The following is a 20,112-nucleotide window of genomic DNA, read 5'->3' as shown; positions in this document are numbered from 1 at the left end:
GGTGAATTTGAAGAGAGTGTGATAAAAACACGATATCATAATATTGTATTATAACTCATGACACATGCAGTTTATACAATAATACCTTAAAAGTTGTTCTAAAAACGAGTATTGTTTTGAATAACAATGTCTGTAAATTATGGCACTCGTCATTCAAGAGCAAATCATTCCTGTATAATGGATCTATTTTATTCGTTATTTGTAGTTTTGGACCGGGGTAAAAGAATTTTGCTAATTTTCATTGATATATACCTGCAATGCGTATATAAACATTATTTTCCACCCCAAAAATAATTGAATCGCAATCTAATGCAATTTAGTTCAAAACTTAAAAATACTCTATTATGATAGATTTGAACTTACTCTTATTTGCCGACCGCCTAACGATTATAACAAAAATAAACGCTCACCAGCGCGTGTTTGCGTCACGAGCGAATACAAATTACGTGTGTTCCGGGGTTACGTTGCGGTGGCGTTGTTTAAACTGTATCAACATAATGTAAAATACTATGATTTGAATTATGTATTTATATATATACATACATATAACGTATAGCCAATGGGTGTATTATTATTTACTTAAATCATACTATATCACGGTATATATATAATGTATTTATTTATATTTTATTATATGTATCTCGTTTCAATGTTAATGTCGTAACATCCGGTTCAAGGTCACGATCGTACCTGGGTGGAGTACCCGCTAGTTCAACCCCTTCTCTTACACTCGATACCTGGATTCGCGCTAGTATAAAAGACTCGATGTCGACTGGCAACAACATCAAATCATCTGCAGCAGACAGTCCAGGCTAACTGTGCGATATCAAATAAATTTCTTACGTTTTTGCTCAAGCAATCTCACCACACACCAGAAACATGAAGGTAAGCGTTTTTCGACTTTGCTATAATATCATTGCAATACCAGGTCCGGTAAACTACCTATATATGTGACACCGCGGTCACAGTTGTGTGTACAACTTTGAAACTTCAAAGTATATAAGCTTTAAGTAATTCTTATGTAACTATTCTGTTTAAGTAACTCTAACTTCTAAGTATTTAGATCGATCGATTTTCAAGTTTTTCAACGATCGCGATGAATTTCACATAATTATATTAATTGAAAATCTGTTGTCGCCCTACATCAACATACATCAACATTTTCACATTCCCGTTGAATCCGTTATAATATAATACGACAGTTTGATTAGACGGTCGAATCGGCGTGAGTTTTGAACTTACTCGAGTAACTTGTATCGTTAACTCGCAAAAGTCGTCGCATAGTTTCGTGATCAACGAAATTCCAACGTGCATTAATCGACCTATACTTACATATATCGTCAGTTGACGGACTAGAACAGAATAATAATAATTTTTCGGGATTTCTAACTGTATTGCCCATCGATCCGTAGTCATTACACAGTATTTCATTAATAATCAATAAATAATAGTTGTTGACATAAATAATGGAATTATTATATATTATGTGTTCTTAATGTTTGTGTCAATTGACTACTGTCAATACGTTAATACGAGTAATATCGTATAATATGGACAACTATAATTAATAATAATGTACCATTCGATGTACAGGTTATTATGGTTACGCTGTTGTTGGCCGCAGTCGCCCTGTCCGTCGCCGAAGCCGGAGCCTACTTCCCCGCCCCAGCCATCGTACCAGCACCCGCAGCCTACTACGCCGCCCCGGCACCGGCCCTGGTCAGGACCCCGAGCTTGGACAGCGCTGTGGTGCACTCGGAACGCGTCGGCGGCAACTTTGCGTACAGCTCCGTCGAGGGACACGCGTACACCGCCCTCACACCGGTCGTCCACCCAGCCCCGGTGGCCGTTGCCTACAAGGCCCAGCCGCTCGTCGCCCCGTACCCGGTCGTCCACGCCGCCGCCCCGTTACCAGCCGTCTACGCACCGGCCAAGACCTTCTACTACGCTCACTAACCTGCACCGCCGTCGACGACGTAAAGGCCCACGCTCAGTGTTTGATCTAGTTTCCGTTTTTCTACCCAAAAACACTCCGACGCGACATTATCGCGATTTTATATTATGATAGATATTTTGTGATTATATAATGTATATATAGGTACGCCAATTTTAATAGTCCTAATAATAATATTATTATTACGACGCGTTGGAACATTCACCTCGCCTACGCGTATATGTACGCGTCACTTAACGTTTACTTCCTCTCCCCCCCAACCGCCTAACCAACGTACACGGACGTGTTTCATATTTTTGTACTTTTTTTTTCAATAATGCTGAATAAAAAATATTTCTGATTTGAAAAAAAAAACACTGCCGTTGTCTTATATTTTTGTTTGACGTCTTGAGACTATTTTGTTGTGTACTATCACTATATAGCAAAAAAAAAAAGTATTATATCTATTACCAACGTTTACAATAGGTACCTAATACTGTATTATAAATTACAAATAATTTTGAAAAATGATTCATGAATATTTGTACGTATATTAAATCGTATTAGTTTTAACAGTTAGCACTAATTATAGTATTAAAAAATGTTTAGACTATTAAATATTTAAATATGAAAAGAAGCAATCCGTTTAAACTGTGTATTGTGTGGGTATTGAATGTAGGTAACTTACGGATAGATAATTATACAGGTACGTTAATGTCTAATAAAGATGACAAAATGTAAGTTCTAGATATTTAATGCATTGTCAAAAACAAATTTGAATTATTATAAAAGTATTTTACAGTGGCGGATTCTGAACTTTAACCGGCCCGGGAAAATTTTGTTTCACCGGCCCAAAACACCATAAATACAAAAAGTTTAGTTGAAATGTGATAAAATTTATTACATAAACCATACAAGTATTATTAATATATATGATATTATTTTCAAGAATCAAGTGTGTATAATATGTTATTTGTAATAACTCATAAGACGTTATAAACAGTTGTGATAGACAGTGGCAGCATGCCAATATATCATACAAATTACAAAATCCAATAAGGCAAAACATGATTGGAAGTCCAAAACTTAATATGACAGTTTTTTATTTAAGAAATCACAACTATTTTTTATAATTTCAATAATTTTTTCTGAGTCTATACTTTGTACCATACTTTTTTCACATTCATAAGCATAAATGAAAATTTTATTGGCCGTTTATATTTTGGTTGGTTTTATCCAGTTATACTGAGATAATACCGGGTATACCTACTGTAAAATTGACTAGAGACTAGAGTTGATTTTATTCATAGACAATAATGCACATAATATTAATATAATATAACATATGATGCACAAAAAGTGAAATAGGTAATAAAAATATTATTATCCAAAAATTATATTATTAAAAATAAAAAAGAACAATTCATTTAAGTATAAATAAATTATAAAATCAGTTTTAAGATGATAGGCCCGGCTTTCCGGTGGCACAATATGCCACTAAAAAGTAATGCTTTCAACATAATTTTTCAAATTTAAGGTTTTTAAAATATAATATGGCATCACGAATTTGTCAACAATAAGACACGTGAAAATATAACAATACATTTTAATAATATGTGCACACAAACATTACAAACAATTACAATTTCATATTTATATACATAAATACAAAGGCATACAAAGGCATTATAAAGTACAACGACAAAAAATATTTAATTATTATTAAAATCTTCTCGCCCTTATCGATTCAAAAAAAATACTAAATTAATATTCTATATTTCTATGCCATAGCCCATAGGTTATATTATTTACTGAATTAAAATGATTCCTAATCAAAATAGAGGAATAAATTTATCTTAACAGTCTTTTCGATTTAATGCGAATTTGTGTAGGGTTATATTATATAAAGTTTATATAATTATGTAACTATTGACTATTTATTAGATTATTCTAACTAAATAAAAATTAGAATTTATTAAAAAATTATTTTCTTATTAAGATGAAGTTATCACCTAATTTAGTAATATTAATATAATATTTATACACTTGAATAATTTACAGAATAGTTATGATGACTCATGGGTACAAATTAAAAATACTAAATTCGAAAAAGAAAGCCACAATTATTTTTAATTCAAGAAAGACTTATACCATTATGTTAGGTGAAAGTTCCGTAAATAAAATTAAAACTAATATTGAGTAAAGGAAAATAACGATATAATATTATCATGTTTGTATATAATTTCTTTTTATGATTTCTAAACGAAAACCATATAAAAATTTGAAAGATATGCAAAATTACAAGGTTATATCTCTTAAATAATATTTAATTTAATTCGAGGATTGATTCTAGGAGTTTAATATAGGCAACATCCTAGTATTATAATGTGTAGGTAGTAGCTCTCATACTTTTTAAAGGCACCAGAAAATCACAGGCCATAGTATTTTCAAAAGATATCTTCCTACCAATGACCCAGTGTTCTGTGACAAACACGAAATCGGCGTAGCGATTGGTTTGGTATAGTATTCTAAACTAGTAAAATTTAAGCTATCATAGCTTAAATAATACCAAATTACAAAGTTTAGATTTTCTTTAACAAACACTTATCACTAATTAGTAAATTAACGAGAAAACAATGGATTTTTGACGATCAAATAATTTTATTTATCAACAATAACTGAAAAAATCAAAAATGTAATATGCTTTAAACAGCTCAAAAAAAGTAAAAATATTTACAAGAAACTTATTTCTTACTTGGTTACAACCACGTGTTTTGTAAAAAGCTATATACCTGTTAACAATCCTGATGGTACAAACCTGCAGGTATGCATAGTTATGATAAGTGCGTATTTGAAGGGGGCATTCGCCCCTTCATCGCTCGTATTTTTTTCTATATAATACATTAATTAATAATTTATTTAAAACATTTTCCGTTTGATAAAGATCGTAAATCGTAATGATATCATGGTAAACATAATACGAATTTTATGGCTATTTAGGTAATCAACTGTAAATTATTTTTAGTTTGTATAGAAGAAAAATTAATTTAGCCCCCCCCCCCCATAGGTTCAACTCAAATAAGCCCTTGAGTTATGACTTAGTTTTTGGTTTTAAACAGGTGTTGTTTCTTATTTTCTCATAATATTGAAAATATTATAAATGTTCAAAACATGATGTACGCAATTTTTGTTCACAAAATCACATATAATTGAATGTTAAAAACAATTTGAATTTTCGCACCATTTCACCAACATGCCCACTGCTTTTTAAACATTTTTGTTTTGTTGTATATAATAAAATTAATAACAATACTTTGATTACATAAATACGGTAAAACGAGGTACCTATGTCCAATTCACCAAGACTAAAAACGCTTAATTTATGCAAAATAATCAGAAAAATCAAATATTAGTATTACAAAGTAAAGTATAATAAAGGAAAATAATGAAAAAAAAATAAGTAAATATCATGTATAATATTCTTATTATAACGAATTATGAAAATATTAGATAGGTTTGAAAAGGAAATGAGTGATTCGCATATTATTTCAAATAAACCAAAATCATTTGATATTATATTTCAAAGTTATAGGAAATTAGGAAAACATGGGTGGGTCACTTTACAATTGAAAATTGGGTGTTTTTTGCCTTGTGGATAATGGATAATGGATGGATTTGCAAATTCTGAAAGTTTTACGCTTCTATAACTACAAGATACAATAAGTTTTTGAGTATCACAATGGCAGTGAGTCGGTGTATTCGATTTCATTGATGTTGGCTGATTCATAGACTGCAGTCATTTACTCTTATGTAGTGTTAGACGTTTGAACTCTGAATTGCAAATGAGCTAAATTCTGGTTTCGTCCAATACCGATGTCGTCCAGAGACCAGACGACGAGTACGTTTTTTTTATTACTAAATATTAGGAATTAACGCCTTTTTTATTTTCTATAGACGATTATTTTTATGTATAACACATAGTACCTAAGATAAATAAAATATTATATTTTAATATCTTGACGAGGATTTGTACTATTTTGTACTCATTTTATACTTTTAAGAAGAGGTCTTTTTTTTAATTTTTCTTCTTTCAATTTAAGTCTACAGGCATATTTTTCCGATGAAACTAGGTAATTTGAAAAAAAAATCAGTGTTCGATTCAATGACTAGAAATCGTCATAATTTACAACGAGTTGTGTAAAAATGTTCAATATTCATATTATAAATATTATTAGTCAATGTATTTTAAAAAATCATTACGTTTTTATTAAAGTCATAATATTATAATCAGTGCCGGCCCAAGATATTATGGCACCACAGTCAAATTTTTTATAGGCGCCCTTAAAAATATATCTTAAATATATAACAATTTATTATTATAGAGAAGTATAATTATTACACATCATTATTATTTAAAATTTTTTTTTACTAAAATATAAGTTTTTACAATTTTTTGAGCACCTACAAATGCGCTTCCAGCGCCCCGGGCGACTGCCGGGTTCACCTGTGCCTTGGGCCGCCACTGATTATAATATTATTTAAGTCACCACTTATATTTTTGAACTATAATAACGAAATAATAAATACCGTTATTCATCATTAAAATACGTATTCTCGACCAAATTTGAAGTAGGTACAAATATTTATAAAAAATAATTGTATTTGTATAATTTTTAGATTTTTAGTTCCAGTATCTAATTTATAAAAATTAAAGATATTATAAATTGTTTCCTACTAAAAACTTGTAGCTTGTAAATTGTCGTGATTGTGACGAATTTTATCAGCAAAAAATAATTAGTAAAATAAAAAATAATTCATATCTCCGCTGAGATTCATAAGTATATTTTCAAGAATGTTTATAGTTTTTAATGTTTTTATAATTATGTTTCTTACGACTAAAATGTTAAATGCGTACCTTCATTGGCTACATTAATATTAATTAACAATTAGCATGTATATAAATCATCTATTTTTCTATATAGATAAAACTATTATCTATTTATAGGTGTATGGCATATTTTTTAAATTTATAAATCACCACTAGTTATTTAAATTTTTATCGTATAGTTACGATAAATAGTAATATTATGAATGTTATGAATTACTTAATCGTTGGAATTCGGAGACAACTAGCCTATTAGTCTTATTATAATTTATAAGGATTGGGGAAAATTCTTACATTTTTAAGATAACTTAACGCAGGCGGAAATTCATCAAATTTCAGAGGGGCTAACGTTTTTAACATCAATATGCGTCTATATGCATAACAATATAATTATAGAAATGTAGAATTATATATTTTTAATACAAATAAATGTTTCAAATTTTGATCTATCAATATAAAAGACGTCGGCGGAAAACCGGTATAGCGGCTTTTCCGGACACAACTATTGTAACGGCGCGATGACGCAACGTTGCGAAACGTTCGAGATTGTTTTGAATATATAATAATAATAATATAACAGTTGTGCGCGGGAATATTCCCGTACGGACGGCCCACTGGTCTGTGATACGGCGACCACCGCCGTAAGTAAAACAACAACAAAAAGTACTAAGTAGTGTTGTGAATAATAATAATGTGATTACGATAATAATAATAATAATAATAATCTTTCTAACATTCATAGACCACTACAGGTCTATATTAATTCTAAACATCACATACCAATCACAGCTCACATAGTTCGAGTAGTCGCGTTATCTTCACCTTTTACCTGTTACTATAGGTATTATAATATTATTACACTCGACATTTTAGTTTTTCCTCGACTGTATGCAAAAACGAACGGATCGACAATCTTTTGGCTTGATTAAACACCGTCCGAATTGTGGCCTGACGTAGTTTCGTGTTCTGCGGTCGAGTTTAGAACTTCCGGTACTCCGATAGTCCAACCGACAACGTTTGTGTGAGCGATTTGTTCCGGCAACCATGTAAACTGCAGTATCTGGTATCTCGTTTTGTAATTCTATGTAAGTAAACGATCTTAGTCGTTGTTTGCAATAATAATGAATAATAGGTGAACAAAGTGATTGGAATTCAAATTGTGTTTTCAATTGCACCCGTTCACAGAATATCAACTATAATTTTATACAATCGTGTGGCCGTATCACTGATCTCTGTGTTTCAACACTGATGATCGAGTTGTGTAAACATTATACTGTTATACTTTTCTTTTACTAATAATTAATATTATAATCAAAAAATACCCTAATAAAAACTTTGAGAGCTACCCCTTAAAATTATTCTATTTTTCAGGAAGAATGTCGTCAATGCATGAACAAAAACCTTCAATTAACAATGTTTTGGACTTGTTGGCTCAACAGTTTATAGTAATATCTGGTCAGTATATATATATATTATACTTCTAAACATTATTGAACTATGTATTATGTATGTACTACAACAACACATATATAGTTATATAGCTTAAGTGATGTACAGATTCTTGTATGATTTTCATTGTTCAGAAAAAAAGCAATAATTTACTTTTATGTAACGTCAATCAGTTTATCTGTATATGACGATTTTATTAACTAAATAAAATTGTATGATATGTTTTTTGGTATTAGTAGGTAAACTTTAGTGTATTAAATGATCCTTACAGATATTTTAGGAACACATTTTACTAAATTTTGTTTTAATCTTAATCTTTTTTGTGTGTAATGATCAAATCAAAAGCAAAATTGAAAGTAATTTTAAAACTAAATATAAATGAAAAAACCAATTTGATACTTTATACATATGTCATAGATCCTTTTGTAAATATCTATCAATTAAATGCTAAATTTATTCTTACTTATGTTTAGTAGTTACTAGAAAAATCTTTTTTTAATATTTTTTGATCTTATTTCGAATGGAAAATTTAGTATTAAAAATAATTGTAATATATTTACTATTGTCAAATTTTTTTAGGTGGTAAAACTAGAGAGGGCTATTCTATTATATCATTTCCTGATAGTGGAAATTTTGTTGATTTACCTGACGAAGGCTATGAAAAATTAATATCTTATATTACTTCAGTTCCATCGTATGTATTTTTGTTCTGATAATATTTAACATATAAGATGAACTAATGGACTATTTTTGTTTTCAGGTTACAGGAAGCTGATTTAGGATTTGTTATTGTTATTGATAGACGTAATGACAAATGGAGTTCAGTTAGATGTGTTCTCTTACGTTTAGCTGTAAGTTTATTTTATTTTATTGAACGTTTGTAGTTAATATATAAATATATCAACTAATTACATCTTTATAGTTATATGACACAATTTAAAAATGTATTGATTAAAGATAATTTATACTTTTTTTTTTTTAAAATCGGCCTTACAATAATCAAAAAATTTAATTTAATTCTTCTATTTTTATTAATCTTAAGTTACATGTAAAAATATTATTAAAATAATATGGTTTTTATATTTTATGTTGTTAATTATGCTGTTAATAGATATTTATTAATAATTCAATATTTATCTAGTATATTTATTAATTATTATATTTGTATACACATTTAAGTACGAGTTATCACTGTATAATCAATAGTTCTATTATTAATTTATTAACGCCAAAGAAGAATATTATCTAAAGCAAATGAATACCAAATTATATTTACAAATATGCATTAATACCATTTCTTTGAGCATTTAATTTTTTATTAATTTTAATAAAAATAAAAATGGCTGATCATTTAGATACTTATGCAGATAGCATCAAGTTCATTTAAAATTGATGAATTTGATATACAAAAAACTATGATGAATGTTAATATAGCACAAAAAAAAAATGAACTGCAAATTCTAAAATAAAAATTAATATACAGAATATAATTTTTAATTTAAAATTATAATATTTTCAATAGCTTATATTTCATTAATTTTTAATTCAAATACAATTACTGATATGCAAAATCCTTAGATTCATAGACACACTTGTAATCATTTTCAAGACTTTATTATTGTTACATCACTTAATCACTAAATAAATTCATGTTTATGTTTTATTAAAATGATAACAAAAAACATCAGATTGCCCAATTGTTTTAGATCTATAATATTTATTAAAAGTTTTATTTTTTTTAATATAATTAAATATTTTAAATTTTTAAACATAATTTTATTTATAGCAATCTAAAAATAGAAAGAATTAATTTATTCATTTTTATTTTAAATCACAAAGAAAAAAACTAAAATATAAATATTACTTGTATTTTGAATTTTCACTTAATCTTCATTTTTTTTTAACAGCATTCAATTCAATTAAAATCTAAAAAATATATATTTATTTAGTTAATATTAATATTAAAATTATTAAAAATAAAATAAAAAGAATAGATAAAATATAAGATCAGTAATACGTGTGAATGTATTATTAAGTATCTAACTGATCTTGCCAATTCACTTCGTAAAAACTACTAATGTAAAGTTTGATATTTTTAGCATCCAAGTGGGATGGTGTTATAGTAATTCTCCCCACTAAGTTCAAAATGTGCACAATTTTATTTATATTCTTACACTCATTCAAGTTTTATAGAAATGTATCCTAATCTCTGATAAATAGTTGTCTAATGTGTTCTTCAAACTAAATTAAATATTCTATAGTAAACATTAAAATAAATATATGGTATTAAAAAACTTGCTACTAGAAATTGATTTAAAACATAACTTAACAAACTAAAATTAATTTAATAAATTGCTTTAATATAAAATAAAATCTATAAAATTTATTATTGATATTTGTTGAACATTTCGACAGGAATTCTTCCCTGGGCTTATACACATAGTTTATGTGATCAGGCCAAATGGATTTTTACAAAAAGCTATATCAGAAGTGAGCAATAAGTTCTTTAAAGAGGAATTTAAATTTAAAGTTGTTATATGCAGTGTCATTGAAGAATTACATGATTATGTAGATAACACTGAACTTACTGTTGAGCTTAGTGGCACTCTGCCGTATTTTCATCAGCACTGGATACAACAAAGAATGGTAATTTTAAATCATAAAATTGAATTTTTTGTGCAATAAATATTGTCAATATTATAACCTTTAATTAATTTTTTTTTAAGGCTTTAGAAAATTTTTCAAATGAAACCAATGAGGTTTCTTCAATGCTAAATGAATTCACTGAACGTTTAGCAAATGATACAGTTGATTTGCCAGACACTAAAGAACAATCTGCTGATCTATTATGTCGTCATGCAGTTGAATATGGGAGGTTAAAAAAATGTTTTTCAGAAGCTGTTAAAAAAGGTGAAACTTTGTTGATAGATTTCAAACAAGATACCGACACATACCATGGTACAATACCATCAACAGTTACTAATGTTGCTGCATTGGAAAGGTAATTTAATTATATTTTATTCCCTACAATTTATAAATAAAGTTTATTCTACTTTTTTCTGAAAATAATAAATAGATAATATTTTTAGTACATTTTGAGAATACAATACCTACATAGAAATTAAAAGTGTTGATTGGATTATATAAGACTAGTTAAATTAATAAACAACTGTGTCCTGTATCATAATATTTACATTCCATCAAACAATTTTCCTTTCTGTTAGCATGTATATTTTCATGTCCTTTGTTTTCCAGTATCTACTTGAAAATCTATTCTCTATTTGTTTATTGTTATTTGGTTTTATCAAATTCCTCTTTTTATTCAGTTTTTATGAGAGAGATTTAAGCGATTATTATTATTTTGTTCTCTATACATAAATTAATATTGTTCATTCATCTAAATTAAAAATTATTATAATATTCACTTTAAAATGTTGAAGTTTGAATTCAACAATAAATTGTTTGTTGTACTGCTTCAACTGTTCTAAATACAATAATTTATTAATCATTTTATTTGATGGTATCAGTTTAGATTTAATTATTTTCATATTTTATAGCTTTTATAGTTTAAAAAATCAATTGTTAGACACATATTTATTTTCAGAAGTATCATTGGTATTTGAAATTACTCTCGTCTGTTAGTTATTGCTAAAAGTTATTATTTGCCAACTAAAATAGCATCCTGTATAAAAGAATTAAAATCATATACTTAGAATTTCTTTAGTTAATATTTTTATATTGTATATCTAATATTCTAATGTACATTTACATTAATGTAAATTTCAAATTTGCATTTTAAGTAATGACACATAAAAGATTAAAAATTAATTCTAATTTTTCATTTAGTTTTTAATTAATTAATTTATTATTATTATTATTATTATTATTAAAGAAGTTATATTTTCACTGATAAGTAATTACTAATTATTATTAATTTGCTATTATGTAATTTGTTTACATTAATAATTTATAACATAATTAATTTATTAAATTGATATAATATCTTTATTTACTTTGGCTTCCCTATTTATTTTATTTTCTAACCCATGTGAAACATAGCAAATTTCATGTTCAGCAGAACCAATCTTGTATTGTTAGCTATAAATATTATATGTAAGAGTGAACCAATCTATTATCAAAATTAAGTTTAAGAATTTTATTTGTGATCTTATATTGATTTTTATACAATATTTAATCTAACCTATTATTGGTTTTATTAAACACAAATTTGTTATGCGTTTGTCAGTAAGAAAACTAATAGTGCACTGACATTTTTTTAAGGGATAGTCCTTTTATATTGTAACTTTATTAATTCTTATTTATTATAAATAATAATTGTTAGCTATGTAATTTAATATTTATTTTTATTAGATTATTGGTACAAATGGAAGAAACAGAAAAAGTGTTTGATGATTTTTGGGAACAGTTTTCTGGAAGATTAAAGCAATGTCATTCATTGAGGGCATTTGAAGAAAATTTTAATATTGTTCAAGTATGTAATATTAATTTAAATTGTGGAATATTTATTGATGGACATTTTCTAATAACAGACTAGTTTGTTTTTGTTTCTGTATAAGTAAAGCAATATTACAGACTCTTCTTCCAATTACTTTGATGTCCGCTATTTAGAGACTTTTTGTTGGATAATAATTAAATTAAAAACTATTACTACCAAATTATTTACAACTGTGCCTTATATTAATTATTTTTTTATATTTAGAGTTCATTAAATGAAAATTTAAAAATTCTATCTGAAATGACTGATGTTGGTGATTCTGTTGAACGAGTTGAAATATTACTTGAAGAGTTGACTACATTTCAGACATCCAGTTATGTATGTATTCTTTATTTTAAATTATAACTTGTTTCTTAGAAGAATATTTTGCACATAATATAACTGACTTCTAATAATAATTATATTATTAAAACTAAGTGGTAGTTTAATAAGTAGACATAATGATAATTGTATAGTACAGGGGCGTATTTAAGAGAGGTTAGAGAGGCCATGCACTCAAATTTGAACTTTTTGTTTGTGTCCCTCCCCCGCATAAGACATTTCTAAATACGCCCCTGTTATAGTATATAACAGAATGACTAATAATATCAAAAAACAGGAAAAGTGCAATAATATACTAAAATTAAATCCTTTGACTAAGACTAGTATGAGGTTATTTTTTAATGGGACAAAGAATACAGTGTAAAGATTTTATGTCCTTAAGCGACTTAAGCAATGAATAAGGAGAAATATGGAAAATGGTATGGTTTCTAAAACGGTAAGAAGGGATACAAAACTTAATGTCTGATAAATAAATTATTAGGTACATTTAATAAACTGCTAAAGATAGAAGAATTAACTTGATGACGGTGCCAGATAAATAAAATTATAGTAGAGATTATTACTCTTCCACTAACAGTCGGGTGTTTTGGGCAAGGTACAACAAAATACATCCAAATGTGCTTTATAATTATGTCAATTTTTTTTTTTTTTTAATAACATAGTTTAAAATCATTGCTCTGCTCAAGATTTAAAATACATTTACTTTTTTATATTGCATTTTGTGATGTTGTTATAGAAAAAAAGTCTAACTATGCTAGAGCCTAAAAATTATTGACTGTTAGGTATATTCTGTAATTAACATTCAATCAAACATTTATTATTATACAGTTATCATTTTTGTTCACAAATATTCTTTTTGATACTAGGTTAATGTTTTAATTAATTTTAGTTTTTATTCGCTTATTAAAAATATTAATTTTAGGAAAAAATAAAGCTGAGTGAAGATTTATTGAATTGTGGTGGACAATTATTAACTTCTAAACGTTTTATTGTGTTGGAAAGTATTCAACCAAAATGTGACGAAGTTCAACGTCTTCTACAAACATTAAATGATCGTTTAGAAAAACGGTTGCAAACTCTAAATAAAAGCTGTGAATTACAGGCTAGAATTCAAAAGGTATGTATTAAATTTAACAAACAATTATTTTATATCTGAATTAGATGTATATACAAATGTAATGTTACTATTATAAAAAAAAAAAATACTAAATAAACTATGTTTTCTTAAATACTTGTTACAATTTTAAATTTATCTATAACTTAAAATAGATATCTTATTTTTTATTAATTTAAATATAATTTTTTTATAATAGCTTCTTGTATGTATCGAAGCATAGCTTTAATTCTTATTATTTAGTATAATTTTTATAGTATCAGCTTTGAAGTCATATAGTATGACTGAAATATTGGATATAACTCATATAAGTGATATAACATTAACTTTTGGATAAATCCTATCTGAAAAAAATGTTAATAGCAATGCTATTTAAATTTAAAAAAATTTCTTTGTAGAAGAACATAATATATTCCACATACATCTCCAAATTTAATAAATTAAATCTAAATTATAGTTAAGTAATAACAAATATATCTAAATCAATAAAATCTTTTATTAGTAGCAATGTATTTTAAAGCACTTTAACTTATTATAGAATTTTCTTAAATGTTGATATTGAAAGTTCTAAGTTTATTTTTTCATACATAGGCCAGTGAATGGTGTGCTAAAGGTGTTATGATTTTGGGTTCAGAACCAGCTGAAAAATGTATTAGTGCTGAACAATCACTTGCAGAATTGGAAGAGTTCATGAGTAGTGCTCATCACTTGAAAGTAGAGAGTCCCAGAGAATTTTATTCCTTGTTTGAAGATACCATAACACCTGAAACTAAACCTATAGTCACACAAGTCCTTCAAAGACTTGATGATGTTACCACTATGTGTGACAAACGTTTGGCAAGTCTTAAGCGTTACATTAATAAACCACGGCCTATTCTATCTGTTAACCCTGAACCAGCCATTCCTATTAATTTAGCTAATATGACTAAGGTAAGTTAGATAAATGTTTATAAATTATATTTATGTATTGTATGGTAAATTGATATATCATATTAACTATTTACATTATTTGTTCTTTGTATATCCTTATGTATCTTTGTTATTTAAATTAATTTGTAGTATAGTTTCTTTTATAAAACACATTATTTTATTTGAAATTCCAGGATTTTTTATGTATACGCTAATTAGTTGACCTTATATATAATATGTCCTTTTTTATCCTGTTGGTATCAGAAGAATTCTGTTTAATTGTTACTTGGGTTCTATATGTTGGAAATATAGGGGGTTATATTTTGCCTTAACATAGTCATATGTAAGTTTACTAGTTTTTAATATATTTATTACAATTTGATATTTTCTAATTTTGAATCTGATAGGCCATTTATTTTTGTTATTTTGCTTAACATTTATTTCAGCAATTTATGGTCTAAAATTTTTTATGACATAACTAGGAACCACCTACATGGATATTTTGTATTATGTTTATTGTTGAATATTTTTATGTTTAATTAATAAACTAATATTTCAGATTTCAAATGGTGTAGATGAATGTGATAGAGCTGTACAAAATGAAGAAAATAATGCCACTAAAACAAAACATGTTCTCACTGAACTTTTGTATACAGAACGGCAATATACTGCGGAGTTAGGCTCTATACTAAGAGTATGTTAAAAAATAAATAATAATTCTTTGTATTTTTGTGTATAAAAAAGTTTTTTTTTTAAGGGATACAAAGATCAAATGGAATTTCCAGACATGAAAATCTTAATACCCGCAAGTTTAAAGGGTAAAAGTGAAGTTCTTTTTGGAAACCTTGAAAGTATTCATAGCTTTCATAATCAATTTTTTTTACCGGCTCTTGAAAGCTCATCGAGTATTGAATCTGTTGCTGTCTGCTTTACAGATAATGTAATAATTGTTTAGTTTATCATATCACATTTATATTTATGTTTAATTATATTTTCTTTATTGATTTCAGAGAGAAAAACTTCTTCAGCTTTATACTTACTATTGTGTTAATCTAACACGGTCTGAAGAATTAAGAGAAACAGTTGGTGAAGATAATCCTTTTTTTAAAGCATGTCAAGAAAAGCTTGGACACCGTTTGCCTCTTGGTGCATATTTACTTTTGCCTATGCAAAGGATCACTAAATATCAACTTTTATTAAAAGTAGTTATGATAAAATAACTGAATTATTCTAAACATTTTTCAACTTTAATTTTATTCATTTTTAGGAACTATTGCACAGTGAAAAAAATCAAAATTGTATTACCAAGTTACAAAAAGCTCTAGATTGTATGTTACTTGTTCTAAATAATGTTAATGATAACATGCATCAAATTGGCATAACTGGATTTTACGTAAGTTATAATTCATCTCGATGGAGTTTGAATTAAAACTACTAAAATATTTTTTGTTACATGTAGGGTGATTGGAATGACTTGGGTGGTTTACTTTTGCAAGGATCATTCTCATTGTGGGTTGAAAACAAAAAAGATTTATTGAAAGAATTAAGACTTAAGCCAATGAGGCGCCAAATTTTTCTCTATCAGCAAGGATTACTTTTATGTAAAAAGGTATCCAAAGATAATAAACCAATGTATCATTACAAGAAATATTTAAGGGTGAGTTGATTTTTTTTCAGCTTATCTAGATTATAAATAGTTACATAATATCCTGTTTTTATAGATGTCACACATAGGATTAACGGAAACTGTCAAAGGAGATTTATGTAAATTCGAAGTATGGTTAGAAGGACGCCAGGAAGTTTATACGATTCAAGCATCGAATTTGCAGCAAAAACAACAATGGGTTTCTGAAATTAAACGTGTATTACTCGAACAATTAGCTGAATTGAAAGGAGAAAAAATCAAACAGTATATAAATAACTTTGGAAAACATGTGTAAGTGTTTTGTTTTTATTATTATTGTCTATTGAATATTATTTGTCTGCAAATTATTTTAATGGCATAAATGTATACAGAAACCTACGTCAAACACATTCCTTGGATAACCAAAGTGAAACAGGATCTAATCGTGGTAGACGTCCACTAAGTCATCATGAAACAACTGATGATGATTCATCTGATTATAGTTTAACTGATGACGAATCCCTTGATGGGACAATTAAACAAAAAATAGTAAGTTAATTGATAGAAATTATTTTTACAGTGTAATTCTCATAACTTTTTTCCAGGCTGATAGTTATATATCATTAGCTGATTATAATGCACTTCGGCCAACAGACGCCACATTAAAAAGAGGTGATAAAGTAGATCTTTTAAAAGCCGGTTCGAGTAGTTGGTGGTATGTCAAAGTTCATGGTAAGTGTTGAGTGTTAAAATAACATAATCTTTTAAGTTAAAACTTATATAAGATTATATTATAAATATTATTTTTCACAGGTTCTAAAACTGAAGGCTGGGTCCCAGCAGCACATTTAGAGATCAGTGGCCGTAAATCTTCTCACAGTTCTCAATCTGTTTGCAGTCACGGATCTACGTCTACAGAATAAGTCACCCGTATTTTTGTCTAATGAATAAGTATTTTATATGTTCTACATAATTGTGATATTAAGTATTTATTTTGTTTATTATTATTTATTTAGTCTAAACAGGACTACCATTAATTGTTAATAATTAAGTCCTATTTTTACACATTTAAAATTATAATGTACTAGTGAGCGTGTCATTTATTGTGGCATAAAATTATCGTGAGCTTCCTTAGAGTTAGTTCAGGGAACATAAAAAAGCTTTAGGTATGCATTATTGGTACTACAATTTAGGATGTTACTGACTGGTACATAGATTATTACAATCAGAGTATATAATAGTTGCGTCCAAACTTGATTGTATCTTGGTCTAGAATGTAGCATTGCTAAGTCAAAACATTTTGTATGAGAAATTCAACCGTGTAATGACCATTTTTAGATCATGATGTCGTATGCTAACACCCTTATAACATACCACAATCAAGCTCAGGCGCTCTAGTCATAATTAAAACCAGTACTTGATTCATTTGTTCTGTGTTACATTATTCCGAGTCAATTTCAATTAACACATCTTCAAATATTACATTGTTTTAACTTTTTGTTTTTAACACAAAATTTAGTTAAAAAGCCAATGTGCTTGTGATTGATAATAATATGAATTAAACATTTTTGATACATTTGTACTATGCACTTAATTAATTCATTAACTTGTAATACATTTTGATACCTTTAGCTCTTGGGCATTATTCTCCTGTTTTGGTTCCTCTAATTCCTCGCGTGTTTCGTTGTAAAATATTTTTAATATAGTATTGTTGTGAATATCAATATTTAGGAATGTTTTTCTTTTAGTTTTGTAATGTGATAGGTAAATATTAAAAAATGTGATTTTTTATACAATAATGGCTACTTAAAACAATTTATAACTATTTTTTTTCATTTTTTTTTTTTTTTTTTGCCAACACATAACGTTTTAATAATATGGCATAATGGGTGGTATGTGCTAATGTATAATGTGATATACGATAATCAAAAATTTGAATCACATTATTCTAAAATAGATTAATTGTTATCTTCAAAATTTAATTAAATGGCGGTGTCCTTTGTTTTTTTACATTTTAGTAATCAATTTATATTTAAAATAATTAAAAATAACTAAAAACATATTGACTAAATTTAAATTTATTTAAATGGTTATTTAAATATTTCTAATTTTTAAGTCAATTGACTAATGAAACTTAAACCATACTAATCCAGTGTTCAAAAGTGACTTATTTTTGCCATTTCAATTTGATCTTAAATTTATTTTATTTTTTAAATTCTAGTCATTAATATATAAAAAAGTTTCTCTGTCTGTGTTGATCAGATTTATTATTATTTGTCTATTATGGATTATAAATTTGAAACACATGAATAAATAATGAACTAAATTTTATTCCACGGTTCCTAGAATACTTTTTTTTAATAATAATTTGGCGAGAACTTAAATGAAAATAAAATGCAATTAATTAATAATTGTTCAATTGTGGCTTTAAGAAAATGTTACTGGTTAATTATTACTAGTCTTCTTAGTTAATTGTTTTGACTGTTTACCGATTTGGTTTTCCATTTGTAATTAAGTATTAATTGTAACTCACCTTTTATTAATTATTATGTTTATAATTTATTTTTCCTACACATTTCTCACCTTAAATTATCATTATTATTTATTATTATTATTAGTAATTTGATTTTAAAAATGTAATTATTTTATAAAAGAAATGTTTACCAAAAATTGGCTATTGTATATTTTTAGTATGATGTATACATTGTACCGGCTTTAGGCATCTTTATTATTAAATTAATTTTAATCATATGTTATATGGCTTATTAAGTTGATTTTGTAATACTTGAAATAGAAAACAATATTATGTTAAAGCAGTGAATAGATCTGCGATTACAGTATATTAACTTTGTTGTAACCTATTATACCAAATACCAATTTAGTTATTACTTAAATTGCCTAAATAAATCAGCTATATCAGAGGTTCCCAAACTGTTTTTCACCGTAGACCACGTACCTAATTTTTCAATTTTTGTATGTGTTAAGTTTGTTTTTATTCATACTTTTATTTCTTTAATAATGACAATATTTATTTATTTTTTTTAATTATTAAAATGACAGGAAATGCAAATTAAATTAATTTACAATACATGAATTTTTGATTTAATTACTCTCATAGACCCCCTATTTACACCTCATGCACCCCAAATTTTCTTTTTTGTTGACATAGACTCCTTGCAGGTTAGAATCTACCCATGGGGTCGATATAGACCACTTTGGGAACCTCTGAGTTATATTATGTTAAATATTAAAATGTAAATGTATTAGCTAAAAAAATGTCACTATTATATTGTTTTTGCAAAACGTATGTTTAAATTGAATTGTTTCACTAGCTATGACTATATGTGTATTTTTGTAATAA

General features: G+C 26.9%; 2 protein-coding genes across 2 annotated transcripts; both read left to right on the top strand.

Annotated features, from left to right (window-relative positions):
* Positions 1-770: 770 nt before the first annotated feature.
* Positions 771-2,311, top strand: LOC113553578 (cuticle protein 16.5-like). Its single transcript, XM_026956966.1, has 2 exons — positions 771-885; positions 1,594-2,311. Exons 1-2 carry the CDS (start codon positions 880-882, stop codon positions 1,954-1,956), a joined length of 369 nt encoding a protein of 122 aa, XP_026812767.1. The 5' UTR covers positions 771-879; the 3' UTR covers positions 1,957-2,311.
* A 5,210-nt stretch (positions 2,312-7,521) lies between these two features.
* LOC113551488 (guanine nucleotide exchange factor DBS-like) lies at positions 7,522-18,558 on the top strand. Its single transcript, XM_026953755.1, has 19 exons — positions 7,522-7,903; positions 8,190-8,273; positions 8,847-8,961; positions 9,028-9,118; positions 10,683-10,913; positions 10,994-11,268; positions 12,639-12,759; positions 12,988-13,101; positions 14,027-14,221; positions 14,810-15,148; positions 15,687-15,821; positions 15,885-16,067; positions 16,138-16,329; positions 16,395-16,520; positions 16,587-16,784; positions 16,849-17,063; positions 17,144-17,300; positions 17,357-17,483; positions 17,565-18,558. The coding sequence occupies exons 2-19, from the start codon at positions 8,195-8,197 to the stop codon at positions 17,672-17,674; spliced, it is 3,003 nt and encodes a 1,000-aa protein (XP_026809556.1). The 5' UTR covers positions 7,522-7,903; positions 8,190-8,194; the 3' UTR covers positions 17,675-18,558.
* Positions 18,559-20,112: the final 1,554 nt, after the last annotated feature.

This window comes from Rhopalosiphum maidis, chromosome 2 (genome assembly GCF_003676215.2).
Source record: "Rhopalosiphum maidis isolate BTI-1 chromosome 2, ASM367621v3, whole genome shotgun sequence".
In the NCBI taxonomy this organism is placed as follows: domain Eukaryota; kingdom Metazoa; phylum Arthropoda; class Insecta; order Hemiptera; family Aphididae; genus Rhopalosiphum; species Rhopalosiphum maidis.
The sequence above is the reverse complement of the archived record's forward strand: the minus strand, read 5'-3'. Positions and strand labels throughout refer to the sequence as shown.

Coding starts and splice junctions, on each gene's coding strand:
- LOC113551488 (XM_026953755.1), top strand. CDS start 8,195: ATGTCGTCAATGCATGAACAAAAACCTTCAATTAACAATGTTTTGGAC. Junction 8,274..8,846: donor ACAGTTTATAGTAATATCTG/GTCAGTATATAT, acceptor AAATTTTTTTAG/GTGGTAAAACTAGAGAGGGC. Junction 17,301..17,356: donor GGACAATTAAACAAAAAATA/GTAAGTTAATTG, acceptor ACTTTTTTCCAG/GCTGATAGTTATATATCATT.